The following is an 18176-nucleotide window of genomic DNA, read 5'->3' as shown; positions in this document are numbered from 1 at the left end:
GGCTGCCTAACCCATGTATTCAGATAATCTGTTGACTTCACTTATATATACCACTTCTAAAACATTTCAAGGTAAAGAAAGTCTCCTCCTTAATTCAGCCCTCAGCAGTATGTCAGACCTTAGAGCTCATTACCATATGCTGCTCGGGAGAAAAAGCCACTAACCACAAGTGGCTGTTGAGCTCTTCAAATGTGGCTCGTCCCATTAAGATGTGCTATTAGAGTAAAATTCATGCCAGATTTCAAAGACTTAGTATAGGAAAAAAACTATGTGAACTGTCTTATTAATAATATTAATTACATGCTGAAATGTATAATATTTTGGTCATATTGGCTTAAAACAAATTATGAAAATTTTAAATTATCTGTGAGACATATTTCTATTGGACCATGATGCTTCAGACATTTATTACTTAACTATACATTGCATTTAGCCACATACACTCTTGAGTTATTGCTTATTGGATTGTGTTGTTCTGTTAAGTACAATTCCATGTATTTATGCCCCATCTCCTCATCTAAACTGTCAGCAGCTCAGGGACATGGACTGTGCCTTATTCCTCCTTGTGTCCCCAGCACTCAGCATGATATTTGGTATTTTGTTACTTTGTTGGCCTGTATGCTGCTTACTTGCTTGGAAATAGGTTTTGTCCAATTGCACTTTGGAGAATGATAAGGAAATACAGATTAACTTGTGTTTGCATTATTGCTTTTTTCAAAGAGACTGATTTTATGTAGTTCTTAATTTGTTCCAGAAAGGTTCCCAGCCTTGAGCCAGGGTTGAGAGAAGAGGGCCAAGTAATTGCCAGGAACTCCTCCCAAATGGCTGTGTTTCCCAAAGTCCCTGAAAAATTCTAGGGAATGCACCTTGGGTGGGCTTGCCCTTTAAACATCCTATAATTTTGTAGCTGAGCTTGTGGCTGAGCCACATGCGTATAATTTCTAAGCTGGCTATATGATGCCTAAAATATAGTAATTTCTGCTGGTTCCCTGGGAAAATCTGACCTTTCCCTGGGTTTTGTGACCATGGGATCCCTGAGCCACTATTTCTGGTTCAGTTATTAAGGGGTGTGTAAGAATGTACCCCAGGAAACCTCTCCTCTTCACGAGGAGATTTATTAGGTCTCTCTGCTGTGGAATGATTCCAGTCTATTGACCACACATTATTGCTGTAAATTCATGGGCAACCATCTCTCTTTGGCAACAATACTTGAAATGAATGATTCTCTTTTAGCAGCTGGAAGGATTTATACTGAACAAAGTTTTGAAGCAAAAGTGGTCCCATGTGCCCAGGCTCCCCATCTTTGCAGCAGTGGAAACCCAAGAATATTGTCATGGGGCAGTTGAATCAAGGGAGGTAAAGGCTACAAGAGTCAGTCCATGCCCGGACTAGTACCTGCTTTGGGACTCTCATCTTTCTTGGGTTATGCCCTAGGAAAATTGAGTCCCAAACTCGATAGCTGGATTTCTGGGGGCTCATAGACACCAGGTTAGAATTCCCACTCTATAAAATAAAAATAACCATTTTTCCCTGAGGCAGCCTAATAATTAAGATGACCAGGTGTCACAGTTTATGCCTTTTTCCAAGGGTATCTGTGTTAAAGGTCCCCTTTTACTCTGAAAGTATGTCCCAGTTTGGCTGATAAAATACATGGTTGTCCCACTAAGAACATATATTCTGCCCTTCAAGCTCACAAAGCCCTACTTGTCCTGCAGGAAACCCGTCCAACATCCCCTGTAGAGAAGGTGGACTCCATAGTGACACTTCGTAAATTAAGCTTGCTGCTTCTTTCACTGATCCTCCCGCTGGGATCCTGAAAGCCCTTTCCTAGGGACCACTCCGGTCCTGTACAAACTCCGCAAGAATCCCTCTTCCTGAATTCCTTCCTCTGGATGCCATCTGAAAGAAGCCCTTCATTTGCGTTTGGAATTGCTCTGGGCATGTATCTGGGGGGTGGGAAGTGGAGATAAGGAGGAATTGAGTGGGGAGGATCCTCCAGGAGTGGGCAAGCTGGAGAACAAGCCCTGTCTGTGAAGCCTGAGAGTGACAAGCACCACCTGCCTCTGGCATTTCTTTCGAAGACTATATTCCTCGGACTCCGGGTTCCCCCCGATTTTTCTCCTGGCTAGCAGTTGCCATGGCAACGCAGTGTCTAAGAACTAATTACATCTGTCTGCTTCTAGAACCACACTGAGCCACACATATGGAGACTTCATTTAGCGCGAGTTTCTTGCTGGGTTTTAACCCCTTCTGCATTCCTTGGGCTGGAGAATAATTGCCAGGATGCTGGGAACTTGAGAGCGGCTTTGCAGCCCCACTGCCGCCAAAGGTTCCTGGGGCTTTGTCCGTGTTTTTAAAGCGGAGTCCATGTTGTTCTGCTCTGCTGGGTCTCTGGGTCTTTGGGTCTCTGCTTTGTTTTGTTCTTCCCAACCCTGACCTCCCTGCTATCGCCCCTCTGGGCCCCTCCATCTGTCAAATGGTGTCAGCCTCACCCTTCCCTTGGCAACTCACAGTTCAGTGTATGTCAGCCCACTGCAAGGTCAGCCTAGTGGATGAGCCAGAAGGGAGTGGTTGGAGACCCCCCCAGAACATTTTGGGGATGGGGAGGGGCAGCATAATGCAAGAGTTTCTTTTCCTGGTCTAGGGAGACTGACCACCTTGCCTTCCTTCCACCTCATAGGATGATGTAGGGACAGGCTTCCAGGGAAGAGTTAACACAGAACAGCTGCCTTGGGTAATAAACCCATTTTCACAATTTCTCCTGGCCTCTTCTCACTTCCTTCTCTGTCTGCTTTTCCTTTACCCAGACCACCTAGATGTTGGGCTGCTCTTTGGTGGGCCTCCATCCTACACTCCGAAGTCCCACCGTTTTGCCTTCCTCTCTGATACCTCACATTCCCACATTTCATCATCACCCACCTACTTCCTCCACAAAATTCTCATTCTTTCAGCATGTCAGCCAGGTTATACATTAACTGTGGACAAAGGAAATGATGGAAATCCATTTCAGTCCCCCATTGCTCTCCTGTCCACCTCACCAACACACACACCAGCATCTTTCTGTGTGTCTATGACAATCCCTAATTAGTGAGAGTCAAGGCTAAATATTTATGGTCTGGAGAAGAAGGGATGGAGCCTTTAGGCTGTTTTCCCCAGAAAGACTGGTCCTGGCAGGGGGCAGCACTGGGACAGTTGGCACAGGGGCTGTCCTTCTCCCTTACTCCAAGCGCTCAGGGTGGTGGGGTTCAGTCGCCCTTTTGTACTCCCAACAGGGTACTTGCTAGGACCCATGAAAGAACTCTAAAACATAAGTCTTGTTTTCCAGGAACTTATTGTTCAGCTGGAAAGACAAAAAACTGTGCAATTAAATTTTTAAAAAAGTGATCAAAATGAGTTCATACAAAGAAGAATGTAAGTTCAGAGATGGAAGGAGGAATTCATACCAGTCAAAGGAAAAGGTCACCAAGGATGAAGTGATATAACTTGAGCTGAGCCTGGAAGGACAGGAAGAATTGGTGCAGTCCAGACAATAAATCAGACTTTCCGGATAGTGACATTATTTTTTACCTGGTCTTGTGGGACATTCTCTGTCCATCTGAAGGTTAAAGAAGCATCTAACTACCTCATGTGCTGACATTTGCAAAGGGTAACAAGTTCTCTTTTCAATATGTAGGCCTTCAGAAGCCCTATACCCTTTACTTTTATTTTAGTATGCTGTGGCTAAACACCTCCTGAAGCTCCCTGTAGCCAGAGGCCCTGAGAAGTGAAGGTTACTAGAGGTGAGGAGGCCAAGGATCTTGAGGCCACATATGTATAATGAAGTCATGCAGGACTGAGGAAAAAGACTAACCCAGATGCCAAAGACCTTGTTAAATATGGCCAAGTAGTTGCCGGTACGTGACAGTGTCATCTATTAAAATTAATGGCAGATGATGTGAACTGCTGGGGAGAAGAGCAGCCAAGCTTTGTTTTCAGGGGAGTTGTGCAAATTGGAATAATGGAAAGGGGCCGAAGATGTGGGGGGCAGAGGGCTATTCACCAGCTCAGGGAGGGTACCCAAGTGGTCTGCACAGTGGATTTCTTGCCTAGTCAGTATGTGATACCAGAAACTACCCAGGGGCCACCTAAATTCAGTAGAGCCCCAGGCAGGAAGGGGTGGAGAGGAGAATTCGTAGCTGTTAAACTACATCCACATTTCTTCTGCCTTCTACCAAAATAGGGGAATAAATCCTGCATTCCACTCAGAAGTCCAAAGAATCTGACTCCTATTTGGTTGAGGGCCTGGGAAGTTAGTTTGAGAAGGTGGAGGATTGGTTTGCTGGGGATAGAGCCCTGGGAATGTTCAGGGAAGCTGGTCCAGACATGGCGGGTACTGCAGAGGATGCTTCTAAAACTCTCTCCCCTCTTTAGTTGAAGGTATTAGGATTTAGGCATGTTGGTTTTTGTTTTTCTTTTTGTAACATTTAATCAACCATTTTCCTTGAACTACATGTGGAAATAATTAGAGCATGAATGCAGAGTAAATGTGAGCCCTGGCAGTCCCAGACATATTTCAGTGACAGGTTCTTGGCAGGAATCAAGAATTGTGAATCTCATGTGAATTTCCTTTAACCATAATCTCCCTTCTTTATGTCCCTTTTTTCTAGCAAAGCAAACACAAATACAATAAAAATGTCATTAATAGCATTCTAGGGGGCAGAGGGTCCCAATAAGTTCATAAGAGTGGCATTGGGTCACTTAGTTAGGGACCCATTTACTGCTCCCCTGATTTCCTGCACCATGATCCAGGAGAGAATGAAAAGGCATTGCTTATGAAAATTCTTTTGACTATGAAAGCCAACTTCAATTCCCCCAGTAAATCCCAGCAAAAACCTGAGGAAAATCTATACGTAACCAGTTTCTTTAGTTTGGCTGTTCAGGCCAGCTTCCCTGGGAGATTAAAGCTTGATACTCAGGAACATCTCAAATGACAAATTCCTGTGCTTTCCAATTAAGAGAATGCTAACAGTGTAAGGGGCTTTGGCATTGTCTAACAATCCTTTTGTTTTATAGATGGGGAAACTGAGGCCCAGAGAGGTCAAGCTCCTTGCCTTATGTCACACAGTACGAGAGGCAGAGGTCTGTCTAGGGCCTGTCTCCAGGCTCCTGCATCAGTTCTCCTTACAAAGGACCTCACTGCCTGTGTCTGCTCTCTCGTTGGGGTTTACTAGTTCATGTTTCAGCAGACGCTTAAAAGCTTTTCTATTTTTTTGGCTGCTTCATTCCCACATTTGCCAAATCATTCCTCATACAGTGGCATTCATCATCCACTCCTTGGAGCTCTCTAGACTTCCTGGTTTTGCTCCCAGTTTTCTGAATGTGATTACTCTGCTTTCTTGGTTGCTTTGCCGTTGGAGATCATACGGCCGTGCTGGTCACTGCATGAGGAGGGGAGGGGGACTGAAATCCAACCCGCACTCTTTGCCATGCCTGTAATCTGGGCTGGTGCTGCCTCTGCCCAGTGAGAAAGGCTCCTTCTCCAGTTTGCACAAACCCCCCATGGGGGCTGGTGGCAACCCGTTCTCCCTCCACTCCTCTCAGTGCTCATCCTGTCCCTTCCGCCTCTCAGCCCTCTCTGCCCCTGATTCCCACCCTTCCCTCCTGAGCTCTTTTGTTCCCTTAGCCTGATTTCTCACTCCTACATGGATAATGTCCAGATGTGCATCTCTAAGTCCTTCATTTCCAGCTGTCAGCGGGATGCCTCATGTTCCTTTTGGACTCGCATCTCTGACTGACTCACCAGCTGCCCCGCGCCCACTTGGCTCCTTCCCCGGGCCGTGTCTCCGACAGACGCACCAGCAGCCTTCCAGGCTCTCAAAGCCAAAGGTCTTGGCAGCTTCCCCTGATTCTCTCCTTCCTCTCCTCCATCCAGTATGTTGCCAGATCTCCTTGTTCTTCAGAAATTTCTCTCAAATTCCTTCCTTTTTCTGTGTCCATTCCACCACTTTACATGAGGCTCTCCTCGGCCCAGGCACTTTCTAGCTGGTTTCCTTGTGCGCCCAATTTCTCCTCACCACTTCTTCCCAGGTACCACTGCCAAATTGTTCTTAAAACCCTCCTGATCAAAAACATGCAGGCTTTCCATTCAGTCCTACCATTCTTCAGGGCTCAGCCCGAGTCCTGCTGTCCATGAAGATCTGTCTCTTGGAGTCAGTTCCATTTACTCAGGCCATGTGGCTCTGTGCATTAGTTTCATTGCTCCGACTACGTAGAAACTCTTGTGAAGGCAGAGGCCACATCCTGTACTCCTTTAGGGTTTATGCCATCGAGCTTGCACCATCCTGGTCACAGGCTGTTACCATTCTGTTTGTTGTTATAGGCATTCATCAGATATGCTTTCTGGTGGGTTTCAATGACTTGCCTTGTCGTTTACTGAAGGGGGGCGGGCCGGGAGGGGGCAGGGGCCCAGGGGGACAGCCCTCCATACCCCCTACATTGTCCTTTAAAGTGGACAGATTTGGGCAGATGGTTGGAGAGTGGAGAATGAATACCATGCTTAAACTAACAGACTGATTCAGGGCAGAAAGTGGTCTGGTTTCACAGGTTCCACCCAGCCCTTCTAAGGAAACTGTACTGGGTAATGGTGATACCAGGGGCCCTAGAAAAGTACTCTTTAGGACAGATTGGATATCGTGGGAACTCCCAGGGACCATGCTGAGGACTATAGGCAGATACAGGGAACCTGAGAGTCCCTGGCTGTGCCTGAGCCAGGGAGACACCCCAGCACTCCGCTGTGGACTGCCAGCCACCTCAGGCTTGAGAACAGCGACACCCTTCTCAGGGGAAAGGCCAAGCCTCTGGGGTTGACTCTTACTGTGGTCCCAGCCCGGGTCCCAGCACAGCTCCAAGTCATGTCTCCTCACTGCCAGCAGGGCTGAACCCTTCGGCTTCTTAGACCCCTGTGAGATTATTTTTAGTCCTGTATGAAATGGCCTAACCTGTTTCTAACTGTGTAAGTGCTTACTGAACGCTGACAGACTTCTGCTATGACTAGACCAGACCATTAGGGAAACCTGAACTAAATACCATTGTATAGAAACCAAGCATCTAGTTGGCCAAGCTGTGTCTGGGTCATGTCAGCAAAGACCGAGTAAATGAAAACAGCCGTGTGTCTCATTTAAATTTGAAAGTAGTGAAACACCATGTATTATCACAGAAGGAGTAGAAACTGTTAGGAACGTGCTATCCCATCAGCTGTGATTGAAGCTGAAGCTGGAAATACAAAGGAGAATCAGGTTAATTCTTGAAGGACAGGTCCATCATATATATTTTTTCATCTTAAAGCTAATCCTCTTGAAGTGCTGCATCTCTTATTTTGATATTTGAACCCAGCCACACCTTCCTCCAAGCATCCTGAGTGCCGCTGTCGACACTGACAGTGACACTAATTTGAACAAACCCTAAATGAAATTTAATGTAGAAAACATTTAATGAGCATTTTCTCAGGCAGGGTATTGTGGTAGGTGTGTGGGAAGCCAAAGTGTGCAGGCCCTTAGAGTCTACTTGAGATAAGGTATATGTGCATAAAATATTAAGTAGGCCTCTGACTAATAGAAGGAAGCCCAAAGCCTTCTTGTTTATGAAGAAAATAATAGGGTAGGTGGAGGTTCAGATTTACTGTGAAGCTAATTTAGCTTCAATTTCAGACCTTTTACATCCAAGACCCTTCCCAGGCCCTGTGTCCAATTACGCAGTCAGAGTTGTGTATTCTTTTTCTTAAGGAGGGCCCCTCAAATTGCTTAAGTGTCAGTCCCTGCAAAACCTGGATCTGGCCTTGGTGCATTAACCTTGAGATGAGGGATTGGCTATGAGCACCAAGGAGGGAGGTTCACTGTCCCTGCAAATGCAGTGCCTGTGGCCAATTGCATTGCAACAACCGCTAGAAATGACCACTCTTTCCTCCTCGTTCCTTGAACATGCAGACTGCACCAGCGTATTCCCTTTCTGAGAAAAAGAATCAGAGAGACTTGAACAGGGTCATATGGTGCTCCATCTAGATTTCAAGGTCCTGAAGTGGCTTTGCTTTCTCTTTGGCTTTTCAGGCTGTACAACTGGGTTCCAGTCCAGAACGGCTGCCTGGGAGCAGCCAGCATCCCACCCGATGCCCCACCCAGGTCTCCTGCTCTCCCCAGTTCTGTGAATTCCTTTGTCCTAAGCTCCGTGGTGCTTTGCGGATCTGAGGGGCCCGGGTGTTCCTGGGAAGTTTCCATGACTAATTCTGGCAAAGTCAGGAGAGTCTTGCTCACATCAACAAAGCTGCTCTGTCACAGAATAGTGGCAAGTGGAGCCAAAATTCCACCTTGGCATAAGTAACTATTTTTTTCAAAAAGAAAGTTAGGAGAGAGGAAAGGGATGTGGGGGACAGAGCTGACATTTTTATGGCTTTGCTTATAAGCTTTCTCCCCTGCCAAAGCACACTGTTCTTCCAGAAATTGTTTCACTTCAGAAGACTTTTTTTTTAAACATTCAAAGCTGTATTTTATATTCAGACTTAGTGCTGGTCAGCCCAGAGACTCCGATATACTGCCACCTCTGCTGGTGGTTTTACAAATAAAAATAACTTGCTTTCTTTTTGCTGACAAAGGTTCTTTTTCAATTGCAAGAATAATTTCTAGTATTTCAGACCTTGGATCTAAGACAATGCTTTATCTAGCTTTGATTTATAAACAGACTAAGCAGTTTTGTGAAAAAGAGTCTGGAATTAATGTCTGGATACCTCAGGCCAGGAACCTGCTGTGCAACTGTGAGGTCTTGAACTAGTCACAAAGAGCCATGAGCCTCAGTTTTCTCTTCATCATAAGATGTTAAGTCTGGAAGGTAACCCGCACCTGCTTATCCTAAAAGGTTTTGATAATCAAAAATGATAGTAAAAATTATAGATTAATCAAAATTGCTGTACAATGATAAAGGGTCCTTATTACTATGCAATGACTAGTAATATTGCATATTTTACTCAGAGAAGAATTTTCCCTGTCATTGTTAGCAATGTTCCCATCAGTCTTTTACCAAAGGGAGTTTACATTGTGAAAATAAATCAGGAAACCAAAACCCCAGAGCATGGCTTGCAACATACAATGAAAACAACATTGAACCATGTCAGATGATGGCAGAAGATTAAAGCTAGAAACCTGCTGTCTCTCCTTTGGAAGCAAGGTTTTTGTTGACTTTTATTGATATATCAGGTTGTCCACACTTCCAGAACACACCCTCTCTCCCCACTCAAAACCAATCACACTTACAGGTACATCCAGATTTGTGGATTCTCATATATGTGACCTCACACTCCTAGAAGATATTCATATTCCAATGCAGTAATCTACATGGAGATGAAATTCTCATACAGTGGGGACCTGATTCCTAAAATTGTTATTTTAGGAAACAGTTTCATTTCTTTTGTGTGAACTGCATTATGCCCTGTATCCCCCTCCCCCTTAGGGGGGTACCCTGTGCCCACAGCTCACTCCCTTGACTGCCCTCAGAAGGGAATACTGAGGTTCTGAAGTCAGGCTGATCTGTGTTCCAATCCTAACTCGGCTCCGGAACACTGAAGATGTGGCCTCTGTATGTCACAGAGCTCTTCTGAATCTTAAATTCTTCCCCCTCTGTTACATAGGACCAAAAAAATGGAAACCTGCACCAATGTTGTGAGGACACAGATGCCTGTGAAGAGCCCCACTCAGCTGTGGTGCTCTGATTGATATTAGCTTTGGTACCAAGGCCTTGTCACCCCCACTAGATCCCTGCCTTGTCCCTGGCAGGTTTCCCTGCCTGAAGCCTCCCTCCATCCCAGCTGCTCTGCACTTTGAGTCAGAATTTCCAGTGGAAGGGACTAGACACAAAGCACCACGATCTTCCCGTCACTTGCCCCCTCCTCAAGGTCCTCCCTGTCCACATGGAGAGTCCCTCACTCAGATAGCTGGTGAGACCGGCTGCCTTCCCTCGTGTTTCTCTCCCTGGCCATTCCTCTTCCCACCAGGCAGCCATTACCCTGTCCTACGAGCATGTCCATGCCACATGCGTCCCCTTCCAAGATGTTGATCTGCTTCAGCAACAGTCACTCAGCAGATGGTTCAAATCACTTACCACCCTAAGGAAATTTCTAGGAGCCTCGGGGGTGCTTCTGACATTCCTGCTCAGGCTTAGAGAAAGGCTTTCAGTGGCACAAAGAGGCCACCTCTCGGGAGAAAATGTTCTGCATTGTTGATTTCTGCATTAAAGCATGCCTGTGAATGGGAGAAATTGGGGGGACGGAGGGCTTCGGGTTAAGACATTCCGAGTGGGCAAATTCCCTGTTCTTGGTACCAACCCACTGCCTGTGCCTGTGGGGCGCCGGCCCCACCTCATCACCACGTCGCCCTGGGAGGAGCGGAGGCTACAGAAGGCTGCACTTCTGCATTGCAGCTCTGGGCTCTGCGAGACAAAGACAGAGATTGCCACCTATTGACAGATGTGCCACCTGCAAAGAGGAGTGCTCGCGTAACCTGCAGCTTCTCCCTGTCTCTGTGGTCTACACGAGCCAGGGTTGTTAGCTCTTGGCTTTTTCTATGCAATCAGTCCTCCTGCTCCTCTGTATTAGCATTTCAGTGTAAGGGAAGATGGGCGGGGCCGTGGCACGGTGATAACAGCATCCCCGTAGGAAAATTGTCCTGAAATCATTGCCTACTGTAGTAATGGCCTCTTTCAGGCAGCGCTTTCAGTTCAGGCACGCTGCTGCATGCAGTACATCTCCTTTTAACCCTCACATACCCTCACAGGGCTCGGTGTTCCCATTTTACATGGGAGGAAATGAGGTTCAAAGAGAGTATCTTGTCCATCCATGACCACATAAGGAGCAGAGGCGGGATGTGGGAATTCACACCTAACTGAAGCACTCTGAAGCACTTTCTCCCGACATTTGGTAATTAACAAATCACTTCCTTAACTTTAAATCCTCCTAGGTATGAAAATAAAGCAAGTATAAAAGAACTGCTTTCCCTGTGGTTAGAAAACTAGTTCTGCCACTTTCTACTTATTTAACCTCTAAGGCTCAGTTCCCTCACCCAAAAATGGGGATAGTTACCATGTCTAACTTATGGTATTGTCTGTCCTGGAGCTTAAACAAGATAATGTCTAATAAAAATCACTTAGCAGGGGTTAGGTATTTGTTAATGGGAGCTTATTCATCTGTTGTCTGAATCTAGGTTGGAATCCAAGCTCCTGTCAGTTTTGGCTTTGGGACCTTGGGCAAGTTACTTGACCTCTCTGATCTTCAGTTTCCTTATCTATAAAACAGGGCTGATAAAATCCATGTTCTTGCAGGGGTGTCAACACAGTAAGAGGAAATCTTTAGTATGAAAACACTTTGTAGTTTTAATTGTACTATTCAGATTTTAGCCTTTACATTTTAAGTGAAGTGTACCTGTTTCCTCAAATGGATTTTTAAGATCTATTTCTGAGAAATGACTTGGGTTGAATGCAACCTGTAATAAAAGCTTTTCAATGCTTACTGAAAACAAGGTAAGATAAAAGGAGCTTCATAAATGCCCTAGGCTATTCTGCAGGAAGCTTCATAAGCATTAACATTAATAACACTCTCCACAGGCACCTTTCTCTCAAGTCCATGATACACTTCCAAATATATTACTTCATAGTCACAGGGCAGAACTGATATTTATAACTCCTATTTTACAGATGGGGAAACTGAGGCTCAAAGCAGTAAAGTGACTAGCTAGGGACACACAGTAAGTGGTAAAGATTGTGGGTTGTCTGCCCGTGGAGCCGTGTGCAGATGTGTCTTTATAGGCATATGTCTGAGCATGTTTTTTTACACATTTATTTGTCTGTGTCCCTCGGTTAGAGTGTTGTTTTGTGAAGGGGGAGGAAGGTTTTCTTATTTGAGGTTTTTCACATTGGTCAGCAATAACCTTTTCCTCTTCCTTTTTAGAGCTGCTTTCCATTCCCAGGCACAGTTTCCAAGAGGTCCCTGCCTGGAGAATATGCTCGATTTTATCTCCACTCTTGGTTTAGGAAACAGCAGCTCTCCTGTCCTCCCAGCCTTTTGGGAATTACTTCCTTCCTCTTTTTTTCCCTGCCTGCTGGTTTTATCGATTCTCCTTAGCAACATCCATAAAGAATGGGGTGAGCAGCAGCATGAGAACCAATGAAATGTGAGCGGCAAGAGTGTCTAGGCCAATGGCCTCCCTGCATGACGGGTAAGACGGCTCCCAGGAGAAAATAATACCATGGAGTTCTGCAAAGCAGCCTCCAGGTGGCAGCAGACCAGCTGTATTGGGCACAGCCCCTGGGCTCTCAACGCCCGCGTTATTTTTTGCTTTCTTTGACCTACTCTTGGATATAAAACATTTGCCGACTATGACAGTTTTACTGTTAACAAGCTTTGTGGGTGTGAGGAGTCTGCAGGACATGGTAGACCCAGTCACGGCCGGACAGGCAGAGAGGCCGGAGGAGTCACATTCTCCTGCGTGCAGCCATCACTGCCGCTGGCCTGAGGGTCCCGTGAGGTGGGGCCGGCTTTTAGCCGCCAACTATGTGCGGGAAGGAACATGCCCCCAGGAGGTTAGTGCCTATGAACACCCACGTTTTCAGTGGCGTGGCCTGGGGCCTGCCCGTAGGTTCTGCTGCCTATGTCTCGATGGGACTGTCTGACCACAGGTGGTTGGAGGCTGGTTCTGCTGTCTGTCGGTGGTTCGGCCCTTTTGGTCTTGAAGCTGGGCAGATGTGTGCAGGGGCTGAATAAGACCGTATATTGAATAACAGCAGGTCCACGTTTCTGATGGTTTAGCATCTTCCTTTTGCCTTCTGGGATGACACTGCCTTGAGTCAGTGAGATTTTGGTCCTCCATATATCCATATTTGTCTCAAATACCCAGCTTACTCTAATCATCCTTTAGGAAAGAAGGTAAGGTATACTATCTTCAGAAAGGCTCATTTGATCCTCCCCCTTGTTCTCCCCTCCCCTCCTGCTCCCCAGTGCTCCTTTTCTGCATTTCCATATTGCTTTCTACATGTCTCTTAATAGGTGAGTTTCCTCAGAGTCATGGAGCTTCTTGAGGACAGGGACTGTGCCTTTTTACCTCCACTTCTTAGCTTAGTGTCAGTATGTAGTGGGTGCTCCATAAATACTTTTAGAAGAAAGGAATCTAAGAAACACTTGGTCTTCAAGAAACAATATGAGAGACTCAGAGTGAGCTGGCCCTGGACTGGAGCAGAGCCTGTGAGGCTGGTGCTGGCTGTAGGGGACAGTTTCTAGCTGTTCAGGACACTTCAGCACCGTGAGCTGAGACCCCAGACCAAGGCCCAGGCCTGGAAGATAATCGCCACCATTGGCTCATCCCATGATGGGCTCATCTCAGTGACATGCTTTCCTTTGTGATTTTGTGTTTTAGGAAGAACTAAGGAGCAAATCCAAGATCTGTGCCAATGTGTTCTGTGGAGCTGGCCGGGAATGTGCAGTCACAGAGAAGGGAGAGCCCACCTGCCTCTGCATCGAGGTAAGTCCTGAGGTGGAGAGCAGAGGACAGGGGCCAAAGCCGCGTGGCTACGGCTGGAGCTGCCAGTCAGCAGAGTGGTGCCAGCGATTTCATCATCTTTCCATTGGAAAGACATGGAATTTTCATCCTAGAAGTTAAAAATTAAATGTGAATGCAGAGATACTTTTTCTTTCCAATTGATGCTAAGCTTTATTCGATTTTTACATTAAAAAATTAACAGGTGCTTTATATAAGCCAAATAGGAAAGACATTTGTACAAAATTAATATTCTTCTCCATAACCCTCAAATTCCATTAGTCTCAGATAACCAGTGTTAACAGTGAGGTATATATCATTAGTATGCTACTATAAACGTATAAGTTTTCCCCCTATTTTATGTAAGAATGGTATAAAAAATATTTAGTAATTAATAAAAGAACCAAATCTATATAATCATTTTCCTGTAGATGGACATTTAGATTGTTTCATGGGTTGTTTACCACTGCAAATGATAACATCCTGTGCAAGTGTCCTTACATGCTGCTGCTTTTATTTCTGTAGGTTTGATTCTCACTGGGGCTTGCTGGGTCAAAGGATATGCACATTTTTTAAAGATAGGAAGGTAGAATGTGCATTTTGCATGTTTGGTTTTGTTTTTAATAAAGTTTAAAAAGCAAAGGGAGTTTATGAGAAATACGTTGTAAGCAGGATTCTAGTAAGTTCTCAGTCTTCAGACAAACATAAATACCTGTGGATGTGTGTCCTTTTTTCCCCTTTCTGTCCACCAACCCAAGCCTGGATATACATCTGCCTTCCTACAAAATGTATACACACAACTTAGTCCCCAGGTGAAGGATCCCCATCCGTTGCCCTAGAAAGGAAGTCCCCCAGCGCAGAAATCTGAGAACTCGACTGGGGGGACCCTGAGAGGGTCTCACTAGGGATGTGCCGGTCTCCGTGTGGTGGCATGAGCCTGGACTCAGTCCAGAAACCTGGTGTCTAGTCAACATCTACTACATACAGTTGTGTGATTTTGAGGAAGTTGGTTGCCACTGGGTGGTTGAAGATAAGAGATCATGTTTGGCTTTGCCTGGATCCTAGCACGTAGGAATAACTCAATAATTAGTATTGCTTAAATGAAGTTCCTCTTTCTGGACTTCGGTGTTCTCATCTATAAATTGGAGGGGTTGAGCTGCCTTCTGCTTCCTGTGTTCTGTTTCCACTGCATCTGCTCAGTCTTGCTTTTGATGCCTTTATTAGGTCTGAGCTGAACTCGCTTTTCCCCTTTTTCCCCTTTCAAAAACCACAAAAATCTCGAGAAATTGAACTTGCTTGTGACCACAGCACTTTAAATAGCCAAAATAGAACAGGGTTGCCAAATGAACTTTAATCCATCTCCCTGTCCATAATGATTCTCTATAATACTTCATAAAGACCCAGGCATCCCCACCTCTAGCCTCCCAATAGGCGTTGTGAGATTAGGAGGAAAACAGAATGGCCCCAAATACTAAACAAAGCAAGAGAGCAAAGATCCTTGTAGTTAGACCCCAGAAGAGCTGAAGAATTGGCAGGGGGCAGTGGGGATTTGCCTGCCTTTCAGCCTCTCCACGTTCCCTGCCCTCACTTCTGGCTACTTTGTGTCACTGAATGTTGGAATTTTAAGGCATCTTTAGGTCATCCAAAGACATTGAGTGACTTTCTCCAAAGTGAGAAGTCTAAATAAATTCTCTCAAAGAAGAGAACCTAAATAAATTCCTGACTTCTAATAATAACAGTTAAGTAAATAAATGATTTTTTAAATTACTGTTATTTTATTATTTTACTATTTATTATTAGAATTTCTGCTAATTCGATGGGGTCAGAGTAGTCTCACTGAGTAGAAGAGATAACCCTAAACCAGGATTGGCACATAGAGCCACATAGCACTGCAGGGTGTTGGGGGCCTGCACCACTGAACGGGTGGAGGCGCTGATATCAGAGCTGAGGCTCCCTGTGCCCTGGGGGGAGCTGCCTCCAGAGATGGCCCTGCACGTGTGCACGCGCTGGCAACCTTGACTACACGAACCTCATCCTTGGTACTGTTGCAGCAATGCAAACCTCACAAGAGGCCTGTGTGTGGCAGCAATGGGAAGACCTACCTCAACCACTGTGAGCTGCATAGAGACGCCTGCCTCACTGGATCCAAAATCCAGGTCGATCATGATGGCCACTGCAAAGGTAAGGCGTGCGACTCCAACAGCCGGAGCCAGGGAAGAAAGCAGTGTGACCTGGTGGCCTGGGGTCCTTTCCACCCAGCACAGTGCCCAAAGCCATGTGCTCGGAGATGCACCCTCTTGGTGCTGGTGAGCCTGCTGGGTTTTCCCTGAACAGCCCAGGCCTCTGCCCAGCGTTTCTTGCATCAGACCCCCAGGGGGCTTCCAGCACTGTCTGCAGCTGGATAGTGGATATGGGACCACATGAAACTCATAGGAGGTGTTTAATTGAATTCTAAACCTTTTTAGAAAGCAGGTAAATTTCACTTTTCCCATGCTTTTAAAATTTATTTGGGTACCCCTTATCCCTGGTAGTACTCTATTTCCTCCATTTTGGCCTCAAACCATTCCCATTAGGAAAAGATGGAAGGGGTCTCAAGCTTGTTGCTAATTAGACAGTAGCCCTCTGCCAAGCCATAGCCCACCCACCCCCTCTTGGCATTGAGCTGCCCAGAAGAAGCAAATAGCTATTTCCCACATACTGGTCTCCACTTCCCTGTCCACAATAATTCCATATGAATTCCCATGTAATTCCTTAAGACTCAGGAACTCCTGTCACACCCACTAACCTAACAGGCAGAGATGTGAGACTAGGAAGACAACTCGGTGGCCCCAAATGTCAAAGCAGGAAAGAGAACATCCCCATATATGGGCGTAGCAGAAGCAAAGGAGACGAGGACTCAGGACAAGATTATGGAAAGGTGGCCCCCTTGATGCGGGGCTGTGCTAATCTAACAATCCACAGGAACAGTTTTTTTGCTCTGCTTTGCACTATGCATTTTCCCCTTTTGTCTTGCAGAGAAGAAATCTGTAAGTCCATCTGCCAGCCCAGGTGAGTGCCTGTTTTCTACAGTGTGTGTCTTAGGGAAGAAACTCGTTTTGTGACGTTAAGTTTTATGTCCTGCCAATCCTACCGAAGCTCATGCAATCCTGTGTGTCAGAACTTGTGGCCCAGAACTAGTCACTCCTCAGTACAGCTCCAAAACTGCAAAACTGCATTTTTTGGTGCCTGCCTTTTGAAGCAGCTGGTTGTTTTAGAATGCTGGCTGTGTTTACCATTTTTGCTGAGTATGTTGGAACTGCAAGGACAGAAAGCCACTGATTCTTCCTTCAATGCTCTGTAAGACATGATGATGTCACAGGACTATCAGAATCAGAAGGTGCAGATCTTTTTGGAAAGAGATAATTGAAAATGCCAGTAAGACTTTTTCATGGTTTTCTATGAATAAAAATTTAAATTCTGTCAATTTATAGTTAAAGACCCCTGTAGCATATGTTTATTACCCCTTAGGTCCTCACAATAACCTTATGAGATAGATCTTAATGTAATTGCCTTATGATGAGGAAGTTGAGGCTCAGAGAGGCTTTCCCCAAGTCACACAGCTGGGAAGTGGCAGAGTTGGGTGTCCACATCTTCACCTCCCCACCCCCACCTCCCTGGCTCATTGCCCTTCTCACATCCCAACATGTGTTGTCTTCTAGGAATTCCCTTTTGCCAAGGCTTTCCCTTCTGTGCTTCCCCATCCATTCAACTCTCCACCCCACCTGTTGTTTCCATGTGTCTTACAACAGCTGTCCAGAGCTGGGCTTCAACACCACCCTTCCTAGGCCTCGTTTTCTATTGTTTATAACAAAGGATAATGCAGACAGTATAAAATTTTAAGTGGGAGGAAGTTTTGAAAAACCCATTTGGTGAGCGAGGGAAAAGCTATAGAGAATAAAAAATCCAGTGGCATAAAGCACTGCATTGTTCTCTTTATTCATCTATTATTTCAGCTCATCTTTGAGCCAGGAGAGCTGTTCTATTGATTGGTGCTCCCCCCACCCCCAGAGCTTCCTAAAGTTAACTAAAATGTCCTTTATTTTTTCTGCTCTGATTTTTTCTCACCTAAGCAACCTAATCTCTCTGTTTCTGTATTGTAGTTCTTGTAAGTTCTTTAGAGCATGAGTGTGAATCCTGGTTCAGACTCTATCCAGGTGTGCACCCTGGGGTTAACTCCTCTGCCGACTATGATGACGCCATTGAAAATTCAATGAGACGTCCCATGCACAGCCCCAGACGCTGAACGTCCCATGTAGCGGGTGCTGGGTGACACTGGGGGCCCTCACAGCCCAGCTGACCTCCCTCCCCTCTCCTGCAGTTGTTTGCTATCAGTCCCACCGCGATGAACTTCGGCGTCGCATCGTGCAGTGGCTGGAAGCAGAGATCATTCCAGATGGCTGGTTCTCTAAAGGCAGCAACTACAGTGAGATCCTAGACAAGTACTTTAAGGTAATCCAGAGTTGGGGTCAAAGACTGCTCAGCCCCAAAGAAAGGGAAACTTCCGCTCCCATTGCCTGATCACATCTTCCTAGACCATGAGGAAATACCAGCCCATGGAGTCCTGAGCATTCCTCATCAGAGGCCATTCTGTGA

The 18176-nt window shown here is 45.8% G+C and overlaps 1 protein-coding gene across 1 annotated transcript in view; it reads left to right on the top strand.

The window, feature by feature from the left end:
• Window positions 1-18176, top strand: part of FSTL1 (follistatin like 1) — a 50083-nt gene that overhangs the window by 18231 nt on the left and 13676 nt on the right. Inside the window, exons 3-6 of the mRNA XM_036883420.2 lie at window positions 13425-13529; window positions 15596-15725; window positions 16560-16592; window positions 17902-18032. Of these exons, the coding sequence (XP_036739315.2) occupies window positions 13425-13529; window positions 15596-15725; window positions 16560-16592; window positions 17902-18032 (399 nt within the window). The remainder of the gene's footprint in view (window positions 1-13424; window positions 13530-15595; window positions 15726-16559; window positions 16593-17901; window positions 18033-18176) is intronic.

The sequence above is a fragment of the Manis pentadactyla genome, chromosome 1, assembly GCF_030020395.1.
Source record: "Manis pentadactyla isolate mManPen7 chromosome 1, mManPen7.hap1, whole genome shotgun sequence".
NCBI classification, from domain to species: domain Eukaryota; kingdom Metazoa; phylum Chordata; class Mammalia; order Pholidota; family Manidae; genus Manis; species Manis pentadactyla.
The sequence above is the reverse complement of the archived record's forward strand: the minus strand, read 5'-3'. Positions and strand labels throughout refer to the sequence as shown.